The sequence below is a fragment of the Benincasa hispida genome, chromosome 8 (assembly GCF_009727055.1).
Source record: "Benincasa hispida cultivar B227 chromosome 8, ASM972705v1, whole genome shotgun sequence".
NCBI lineage: Eukaryota > Viridiplantae > Streptophyta > Magnoliopsida > Cucurbitales > Cucurbitaceae > Benincasa > Benincasa hispida.
Genome location: NC_052356.1, coordinates 1,453,980 through 1,465,600, shown reverse-complemented (window position 1 = coordinate 1,465,600; position 11,621 = coordinate 1,453,980). Strand labels below are relative to the sequence as shown.

General features: G+C 32.3%; 1 protein-coding gene across 1 annotated transcript; it reads left to right on the top strand.

The window, feature by feature from the left end:
- The first annotated feature begins 8,772 nt into the window (after positions 1–8,772).
- On the top strand, positions 8,773–9,928 carry LOC120083278 (NAC domain-containing protein 90-like). The gene is made up of 2 exons (XM_039038952.1): positions 8,773–9,136; positions 9,260–9,928. The coding sequence occupies exons 1-2, from the start codon at positions 8,950–8,952 to the stop codon at positions 9,790–9,792; spliced, it is 720 nt and encodes a 239-aa protein (XP_038894880.1). The 5' UTR covers positions 8,773–8,949; the 3' UTR covers positions 9,793–9,928.
- The last annotated feature ends 1,693 nt before the right edge of the window (positions 9,929–11,621 follow it).

Here is an 11,621-nt window from a genome sequence, read left to right as displayed (position 1 = left end):
CCACTTTGGGGATTCATCTGACTGGGGAGTTGGGAAGTCAGCTACACAAGATGGAATTCATTCCTTTCCCAAAGTATGGGTAAGTAGATAAATTGCTCCCTTAAAGGCTGATTCGGGGGCTTGAACAATGTGGCACCACATCTTCTCTTAGCTTGAGAAGCGTTTAGTCATAGTTGGACTATGATGTATTGTTCATTAGAGGAATTAGTGGTACTTAAGGAGTTAGATGTAACTACAGGGGCAAAAATAGTAAATTGACCTAGCTGTACTTACGATTGATTTGTGAAGGGTCAATGTACTGTTGATTGGTTATATCCGATGGACACAGAAATATATTTGTAGTGCGAAGAGTGCAGCTGACGGTCTTTAATGTAGTGCCCAACAGTTAACGGATGGTGGATATCGTGATTAAAAAGTTTAGTTAGTTATTCACGTACCGTTAGAGCTTCAAGCTACAGGTTCATAAGGTCCCCTTGGTAGCTCAATGGATTCATGTTGAGAATTAGTTTTTGGGTTAGTTTAAAGTGTTCAAATTAACAAGAGAAAATTTGATTATATATGATTAATTCAATTATATGTGATATAATTGATATAATGAATTTGATACATTATTTGATTGGAGGAATTAATATAAATATGATTTATATTAAATGCATACAGGAGAAAAAAAACTATGGTTTATATGTTACATATGATGTAATATCAAAACTATAAGTTATAAATATAATATGATAATTTAGGTATTATATTTATTTCTAATAAATTAATTATGATATAATTGTTTTTCGTTTTTCTCCAATAACCACCTTAGTGGGTGGTTTTAGACAATTTATGGCAACTGGTGAGATAAAGTGAAAAATAGTTTTTCATTTTCATTACTGCATGACACACGCATCAAGTGATCGTTTTGATATTCGAGAGAGTAAACGATAAGTCATCGAGTATTCTATACGATAGTTACTCGTTACTAAACGATTGAGTACCCAAGTCTATACGATAGGCTTATTCCTTCGGTTGCCTAATCGATCGCCTACTCGATCGTCTACTCGATCGTTTAGTACCTCCATCCCTCTACCCAAATCCATACAAAACCTACACCTCCTGGATTCTCACACCGAGAATACCAAGATAACCGAGTAGTGGTGTCGAGTTTCATTCAAGGGTCGAGGATCGAGTTTTACTCGATGGTGATTGAGGAACTTCTAGTTCGTGCTGTTTGCTAAATTGCTTATTATGTTCGTGTTGATTCAACGCATTCGAGTTTGATCGAGGAAATACTAGAAGAAATGGCTCTTTAAAGGTTTTCTACTCGATCCCTTGTATTTTATCTTGAAGCATGTTGTAATTTATTCTTTGATGCATAACTGTTATGTTTGATTGTAAATTTTTATATTCTTTCACAATGGGGTTTGGAACGATCTGCTTCCGCTCATTAGTTCTCTAGATTTAGAGTTCTTTCATATTGCTGAGTTGTTTTCCCTTTTACTTTCTCTTTATATGTTAGGTATGTTGATTTAATCTCTTTCTATTACTACAAGCATGAGTAGCTAAACTCATTAGTTCCAGGGTATTGAAATCGGTTTGAGGATTAATTTATTGTTAATTGCACATTTTGGGATTGAAAATTGCTATTAAAAGCATTCTAGTTTTTCTATATTAATTTACTTCAATCAAAAGGTCATTGATTGTCGATTATATTCATTGCTAGCTGGAAAGGGAGGGAATTAGCTAAAATTGAAAATTGGGCTATCATTTGATTATGCATGAGAATGATCAAAACTAATAATGAAGGGTTGTAATGTCATGCTAGTGTTTTTGTTTACAAGGCGATTTGAAGTTAAATGCTAAGTGTGAGGAGGGATTTAGCTCGAGAGAGAAAATCCATAATGTATCATCGTTTATTTGCAGTGATAGATATTTTAAGGTGGTTTGAAACTGATATGATCACTCATTTTTCGTCATATACAATGACATTAAAAAAATGGCGGCTCGAAATCTGGCACCATACATCAATTTAGAATTGACATCATATGCCAAAATTGTTGTAATGTTATAGATCTTAAGCACATAAAAGCATGAATAAAGAAAAACATTCAATCAAGATGACTGTTGATGGCAAAATCCAGTCAAGAAAATTTACATGACTTTTTATATGCCGACAACTATCAATTTATAATTTGGAGAAGAGGTTGCCTACAAAACAATCAAAAAATAACACATTGGTGTGGTTCTTGCTACAAACACTCTGATGTTTAAGTTAGTATTTTGCACAAAGGTCAGGGAAAGTATTTTTTTTAGGGAGAAGTTGAGTTTACCTTTTGTAGGACTTCCTTATCCCTTTAGGATTTGGAATCTGGTTCTTTTTCCTATTTGAAAATAAGACACTCAGGACTGGATTTCGGCCACTAAAGATGTTCCAGAATTGAGGGTCCATCCATATCAGCTACTTGCAAGGGATCTACTGAGCTTGGCCTCGGCTCAACCTTGGCCCCTAAGGCCAAGGTGGCCCTGCTGGCCGTTGAGGCCCAACTGGCCTCGGTTTCGGCCTCAGGGCCGAGGCGGGCTTGCTGGCTTACTAAGGCCCAATTTACCTTCGAGGTCGAGGTGGTCCAATTGGGTCCTGACCTAATTTTCTTTTTTCCTATTTGTTAGGAACTCTACGAAGCCTACTTTCTATGACTCTTGGGTCCATTTTTTTTTTTTTTTCGATTAGATAACTCTCCTAGCTTTACTTTTATTTTTATCTTTTACTGGTCCAAAATTACCCATAACATTAGTCTCTTACTCCCATGTTGAGCTTTTAAGGCTAATTTGTTAAGGATTAGTGCTAAGACCCCAATTTGTGAGTATACTTGTTTTTATTTTGCCATGGTACATAATTGTACAAAATCATTGTGTGCCATTTGACGTGTCCATATTTGGATTTGTAAATGCTCTATCCTCAAGATATGCACCTCCTAAGTTTTGGGCCTCGTGTGTGTGTCCATTAGTGTGGCTTAATATAGTTAATTCCCGGTGATCCTTAGATCATTTTCATTTTGGAATAACCTTATCAGATCCTAGCTGGTTATTTAGGTTTTTCTCTTCAAGAGTAGGCCCTTGGTTTTTTTTAGGGGTTGGTTTATTAAACCTTTCTTATATTTTCCTTCAGAAGTAACGATCACAGGTTGACTCTTGGGGATTGTACAGAGATGCAAAATTTGAACTTTTATCTATTTCTTGTTATCTTTATCTTAAGACCCTAAGTTATTACTCATATCATGCATACCAGTTATTTTATGAATAACCAAAAATCATATCTTCCCCAAGTATGTATGTTATTGAAGGGATTAATTCCCCACGCAGCGAAAAAATTCAAACCTAACTCTAGTTTTAATACCAACAGACTTGCATTGGAAAACAAACCTAGGCTAAACATATACTTTCAAAAATTAAAAAAGAAAGAATTTCTTACCTTTAACTCTGTTGGTAAAATCTTCTGAAAAAATAAATACAACACTCCTAAAAAGCCTTCACCGGTATCCTCTGTTGAGTTTACTGAGGTGGGATGGTGGGATCCCCTTTTCTTGATTTTGGAGTAAGGAAGAAAAAAATGAAAGAAAAACTTTCTAAGGAGAGTTTTTTTTTTCCATTAACACAGTGTGAGAGTGAGCGTCAAAGCGAGAGGGAAAAAATCAGGGAGAAGACTCCCTCTCCCCACAAATCTCGTAACTCCCCAATATGGGGAGTTACATAATTTCCCTTCCCTTTTTTATTTAATTTTATTTATTATTATTATTATTATTAATTAAAATAAATAAATCTAATTTTAATTTATTTTAATTAATTAAATAATAATAAATATATTTAAAGCGAATTTAATTTATTAAAATTTAAATTAAATAATTATTAATTAATCAAATTAATTAATAATAATTAAATATCTCTAATATTTAATTAAATGTGTATTAGAAATATATTCTAATCATCCCTCTCACATAACCTATAGTTTCAATTCAATTAACTTAATCAAATCATATTTAATTAAATATAATTAAATTAAAATAATTAATTCTCCAATTAATCAATCATTAAATTATATATCACATATTTGATTTAACCTTATAATTGAATCACATTCAATTATTTTTCTCTTATATATTCTATATTTTTAATGCGCATCTTATGTACATTATTTTTAACCTATAGTTTTAATATGAAATTAATTCATATTACATTTAATATTTGAAATCCTTCAAATATTTAATTCTACCATAAATTAATTTTTAAATCAAATTCAAAAATAAATTTATATCATAAAGTTTAATTAAATTATAAACTTTATATTATAATGTATCAACATACATTATATTATTTTTCCTTAGTTAATTTGAACAATTCAAATTACTTTAATTTCCTCAATACTTTTTTTTTTTTAGCTACCAGTGGGAATTAATGGACCTACAGATCAGAAGCTTCAATGATATGAGATTAATTGGGTAAACTCATTAACCGAGTCAATCAATATTCGTTAATTGTGGGTACACTCCACTATAGACTCACAGTTGCACTCTTCTCACTATAAACATATTTCTGTGTCCACGAATATAAACCAATTACCGCAAGTTAGTTCTTCACGAGTGTTCGTAACACCAGCTGGGTCAAATTACCATTTTACCCTTGGGTTACTTCTACATCCTTAAATACTAATGTTCCTCTAATGAATAACATGTTTGTGGTCTAACCAACAAACAGAGATCCTTCTTAGGCTAATGAGAGGGCAGGGCCCTATGTTCAAGACCCAAAAACACCACTTAAGGGAACACTCATCTACTTTTCTAAAGTAGGAAATAAGTGAATGCCATCTTACGAAATTACACTCCCAGCTATCCACTCGGTTTTGTCCCTAAAATGGTAGCCTTATCGGCGAACCAGCCACTCTCACCCATACAAATCAAAGGACAATCCCTCGTGAATAGGAGTTCATAACTCATTCAGGATTGAGACTAAGTTGCATGGGATACTCCCACTCACATGTCTCCTACACGAACATGTTGAATCATTGTGTTTGTATCAAATAAAAAGTAGGTCATATCCATAATGTTACAGGATAAGGTACCCAACCTTATCCCTATACTATAGACCCTTTAGGTTGTATCTTGAATAGTGATCCCCGTATGTCTCCACATACAGCTCAAGACTCATACAAAAACCCAGGATGTTAGTTTATTGAATTAGAGTTATTATTCTTGAAGATCTTGCTGAATTTGAGGATGATGAGATGTACATGTATGTTATGGGACTAGGACGATGAGATATATATGTATGTTATAGAACCATGTTGTTGTACTTGTGATGTTAAGATTGTGATAGTATCCTCACTGATTAGTTAGAAGCCCACTAGATGTTGTGCTTCCTTTGGGATTCACCAGATTGTGTTTCCTTTGGGATTCACCAGATATTGTATTTCCTTCGGGATTCACCAGATATTGTATTTCCTTCGGGATTCACCAGATATTGTGTTCCCTTCGGGATTTGCCAGATCGTGTTCCCTTCGAGATTCGCCAAATCGTGTTCCCTTCAGGATTCGCCAGATCGTGTTCCCTTCGGGATTCCCCAGATCGTGTTTCCTTTGGGATTCGCCAGATATTGTGTTTCTTTCGGGATTCACCAAGGGTTTTGTTTCCTTCGGGATTTACCAATGGTTGTGCTTCCTTCAAGATTCACTAGAGGTAGTAGGCATACTTAACTACAGTAGGATAGAAATAAGTTTTTCATGTATATATGTGTCTTATAAGGACTAAAGCAGTTTTATGTTCCACCAGGGGTAGGCATCTAGAGGACATAGATGCCTAGCCCGACCCTAGTAGTGGGATTACTTACTGAGTATTTTATACTCATCATTTCTCATGTTGTTGTTTCAGGTAAAGATAGAGATGCACCGGTGATTGACAAGCGGAAATCGTGATCGAGCCACTAAGACCAGTTTTATGCTTCAGCTCATGATATTTAGATTTCTTTCCATGTTTTTTTCAACTTTCAGTTTTGTTGTTTGAAACTTACTATTAAGAGTTATTTTCAGACTTGTTATTATCATTTATGATTTACGGGTACCCTATTATTTGTTTTAATATTTGAATTTAATGAACTTTTGAACTTACCTTATTTATTTAGCATTTATTTCACCATAAAAGGGTGTCGTTTTTAAGTTTCATGCATACATGTATCTTGTAACGGCCTAACTTAAGTCCTAGGGGGTTGGGTCGTGACATTTATGAAGTTCTAATGTGTTGTGAGGGGTGGGTTGAGATTGGTTTAGATTGTTTTGGGGAGAAAGTTTGAGTTTTATGTGTGTTCGTTCTTGTTTATGAAATTTGAATATGTTGTAAGGGTGCGTAGAGTTTGATTGTAATCGTTTTGGAGTTGAATTTGTAGGTTTTTGTGTGTTTTTTGATGTTCGGGAGATTTCATGTTTGTCGTGGGGGAGGGGTGGGTAGAGTTTGATTATACTCGTTTTGTCGTTGAACTTGGAGTTTTTGTGTGTTTATGAATGTTTATGAAGTTCTAATATGTTGTGGGGGTGGGTTGAGATTGGTTTAGATTGTTTTGGGGAGAAAGTTTGAGTTTTATGTGTGTTCATTTTTGTTTATGAAATTTATGAAGTTTGGTTGGACAATTATGACATTTATGGATGTTTTGTTTATGAAGTTTGAACGTGTTATGGATGTTTAAAGATGATGACATTTGAATGTTTTTGTTTTATTGTAGGATGTTGTTCGGAGATGAGGTTGGACGATTGTTCAAGATGTGTTCCAGACGTTGTTTTCTTTTTTGTATTTATTGACATTGTTTTCATTTTATTTCTTCTATATATTTGTGAAAACAAATTTCTTTTATTTAGTATCGACTTTGTTTTATTGTAGGATATTGTAAATTTTCATTTATTTGTTATAGTATGGACTTTATTTTCTTTGTTTTATTTATTATGTGAATTTGTTTAAGTTGGTTAATTATGTTTTACAAGTTATTCAGATCAAATTTTAAAAAATTATAAATTATAAATTAAAAATATTTAAAAGGTAATTTTCAACTAATGAAGGAACTCCCCAAGCATATTTTACTACATCAGGAGTTCCTGTAACTCCCGACAAATAAAACAAACCGTCGGGAGTTCGTGAAATAAACTGTAACTCCCGATGCATAAAACAAGGCGTCGATGCGTCGGGAGTTCTTCAACAACTCCCGACGTCTTTGTTTCATGCGTCGGGAGTTCCTCTCCTGACGGGTTTTTCCTGACAAACTCCCAACGATCCATTATTCATCGGGAGATGCTCTCCCGACATATTTTTCACCCTTTCTCGGTAAATTGTGATGTCGGGAGAAGTTCGATTTCTTGTAGTGAACGCGAGCCAACCTAAACTAACCCAAACTTATTATTAATATTCAAAAGCATGTTTTTTTTTTTTTACTTCCAATAAAATTATATATACATATATTTATTTCAACGTTACTTAATTACATGATTTTTTTAGATTACTTATCATCCACCAATTATTTAAAATATATATTTTTTAACTATGTTTAAATAAGTTTTTTCATAATATAATTAAAATCTATTTTCTAATCTTATTTCAATAGGATAATTGTTTTAAGTAAAATTGCTAAAAATATTTTCAAATATAACAAAATGTCACTGTCTATCGGTGGTAGGTCGCGTTAGACTTCTATCACTCAGCGATAGAAGTCTATTTGCAGTCTATCGTGATCTATCACTAATAGATAATGACATTTTGCTATATTTTAAATAAGTTGACTCATTTTCCTTTATTGAAAATAACCCATTTCAATATATGAAAATAAATAAACAAATTCTTTTACATGTTAATATGTTAATTTATTTTGAAACAAAAATTCAAATAATGACCTGAGTAACTCAAATGAATCCAACCCAAATATTTCATGGCTAGGTTGAGTTGGATTTATTGTTTGATAAGAGTTGTTTGGATCGAAGAAATTTACAACTCAACAATTGGATTAGACTTAAAAAGTATTTTAACCCAATCCAACTTAACTCAACCCACAAACACCACTAACATTTACCGATATGAATTTCTCATGGATCAAAACGAAGAACAGAAAATAGCAAATTCATGTATTCAGTTAAAAATCTATAAGCTTAGGCCCAACCGATTTCTTAAATCGACATCATGAGCATAGCCATATACCGAAAACTCAAACTCAATCTTCCTATACAATACTATTGACTACAAAGAAAGAGAGGGTAAAACAGAAGAAATTTGGCAAAATCCAAAACTTAGTCGGCCTTAAGTCCTCACATACCTGACCGAGAGAAGTCCTTACACACTTGAGAGACCATGGCCCTATACCTCACTAGATGAGCTTTCTTTTGGGTCTTTTTCGAATTTCGACTAAAGTTACATATAACCAAATTTAGCCAAGTCGACTTCAAATGATCATGATGAAGACACATAGTACGATGGACTTAAATTTTTGTCTTCAATTTTCATTTGGAGCATATGTCAATTTGTGATTATAACTTGGTTTATGAGAATTGTTTTAATTTAACTCGAGTGTAAATGACGTTGAAATGGCTTTAATAATGCTGAAATTGTAATGTTTAACATGTGAATAAGATTATAACTTGGTTTATGAAGGATAATTAATGAAAGGATGAGAAGTGGATATGCATACATGATACACATAAGAAGTTGAAGGAAAAAGTCTATGACCAATTCAAAAAGTGGTCTTCTGATTCATAAATCACAACACAACAAACAATTATGATTTATGATCTCCCACATCTCTCTCTCTTACCTTCTTTTTCCAATCCAAACGCGTTCATGTTGATGTTTACACTTGTCATTAACTTAATTACCAATATCTCCCTCTCTTTCAGCTCTCAATATATATAATACCAAGTGATCAACTGAGAAATACCATCAACCTCAAATGGCAATGCCAATGGACGAAGAAGAAGCCTCTATCCATGACTACCCGCCCGGCTTTCGCTTTTACCCGACCGAGGAGGAGCTCGTTTCCTTCTATCTCCGCCATCAGCTTCATACCCAGCTCCCCGAAAAGCACCGCGTCATCCCCCTCCTCAACATTTACGACTCTAAGCCATGGGACCTCCCCAGTAACTAATTACCTTTTTTTTCTTTTCTCAATTCAAATTTTTTACCTCAATTTTCAACTTTTCATCTTTTCTTTTATAAATGTCAAAATAATAGACCAAGGCTAAATTCGAAAATAATAACAGAGCTGGCCGGGGAGCTGTGCAAAGGGGACAGCGAGCAATGGTTCTTCTTCGTTGCTCGTCAAGAAAGAGAAGCACGAGGAGGCCGCCCCACAAGAACCACCGCCGCCGGCTACTGGAAGGCCACCGGCTCTCCGGTCTACGTCTACTCCTCCGCCAACAAGATCATCGGACTCAAAAAGACGATGGTCTTCTACAAAGGCAGAGCCCCCACCGGTACCAAAACAAAATGGAAGAAGCACGAATACAGAGCAATCGACGATTACGCCAAATTGAGGCACGAATTTAGTCTCTGCCGAGTTTATGTCATTTCCGGATGCTTTCGGGCCTTCGATCGCCGCCCCATGGAAGTCATCGCCGCCGCCGGGAACAACCAGGATCGGAAAATGAAGGGGAAAGTTACTTCGCCGGAGATTTCGTGTTCGGCGGTGGCGGCGATGGCGGACTGTGACGGAAGTGGTAGTAATTGGAGGATGGTTGAAGATGAAGAATTTGAAGAACCCATTTGGGAATGGAACAAAATCGATTGGCCCTAGAAATAGAAATCTCGATATTCATTGATGACCCTATATGTTAGGCCTATTTTACAATAATGTAGAAGAATTCTCAGCGGATTTAAGAAATTATTTGTAACATTATAAACTATTGGAGTTCAAAACTATTTATCTTCTATTTTTTTTTCCCACAAAATGTACTTAATAGCCATGTTTTTTTTTTTTCTTTTTTTACACAAATGTACCATTTAAACGTTAGAAAATGAAGGAAAAATCATAAAAAGAAATTATTTTAGATCGTTTGATAATATTTCCATCTTTTATTTTCTGTTTCTCAATTTTTAAGAAATTAACTTTTAGATAATATTCTGAAAAACGTTTCTGAAAATAAGACGTAAATTAAGTACTACACAGATAATTCTCTCTTTTTATTTATTAATTAAATCTATTTTTAATTAAGATTCAAAATGCGGACTTGGTCAGTGGGTTAAGCATACGCTACACATTTACGAGCTCATAGTCGAGGGTTTGTATCCCAAGAAGAACTTTTTTTTTTTTTAATTTTTATTTATTAGTTTTCTTTTTCCTTTTTTCTTTCTTTTATCTTTCTTTTCTTTATATTTCTTTATTTATTATTTTTACATCCATATATTAATTTAATTTTAAAATTTAAAATTTTCAATATTTAAATATATATAGTTAAAAAAAATTGAATTTTAAATTTTAAATTTTATAATAGGCATGTTTATATATTATTTTAAATTAAAATTTTTTATTTTTATTAATAAAAAATTCTTATAAAAAGAAAAATCCTAAAAATATTACAAGTAAAAAGTAAGTATTTTAAAAACTTTTTGCTATAAAGTGTAAATATTTTTAAATTTTCTTTTTTATATTTAAAAAAGGCCCCTTCTTAATACATACAAAACGAATTAGAATTTTACAATATATAACTTTTGTTCACTAAGATATTCATTTAAGTTTACTTTGATATTTTTACAACCACGACATTTATATAATAATATAATTGAGTTAGATTTGAGTCGACATCATTTAACATAAATAATATTACAAATAAAAGCAAATCAAATTTTAGCAACATAATAATTATCGAAATAAGAGAAATTCTTATAAATAAAAAATTTAAAAAAATTTACATTTTATAACAAAAAGTTCCAGAAGTACAAAGCACTTTTGGAACTTTTTACTATAAAGTGTAAATATTTTAAAATATTTTTTTATATTTAAAAAGGCCCCTCGAAACAATTGTATTATTGTTATTAATTTTACATCATAACTTTTATATATTTGATAATGTAAATATTTAATAATTATTTTTATATTTTAATGCATGCTAAATTTTTTTTAGAAAATTATTTTAAATGAACAAACTACTAAAATATTTACAAATAATAATAAAATATCATAGGCTATATGTGATAGACTGCAATAGACCGCGATAAACCACTATTAATGTCTATCATGACACAGATAATAGTCTACAACAGTTTATCATAGATAAATAGTGAAAATCTTGCTATATTTGTAAATATTTTGATTCGTTTTTCTATATTTGAAAGCAACTATATTTTATATTTTCTATTTTTAAATTACATTTAGACTATAAAATATGAAAAATGGAAGGGAGAAAAAAAAACGAAAAACAAGAAATGATTATCAAATAAGTTTCTATTTTTGTTTTTTTTTTTTTTTTTTATTTTTAAAAAACAAGAAATAGATAATGAAAGAGTTGTATTTCACGACTTAGTTTTATGCTTTATGTGTGTAATATTTAGATTGATTTTATTTTGAAAAGGCACTAAAAAGGAAATGTGGTGAAGAAATTCTATAATGATAACTAGAAATTGTTT

Bases quoted from the DNA above. Each gene is read 5' to 3' on its own strand.
- LOC120083278 (XM_039038952.1), top strand. From the start codon at position 8,950: ATGGCAATGCCAATGGACGAAGAAGAAGCCTCTATCCATGACTACCCG. The intron at 9,137-9,259 runs GTAACTAATTAC...AAATAATAACAG, and splicing joins TAAGCCATGGGACCTCCCCA to AGCTGGCCGGGGAGCTGTGC.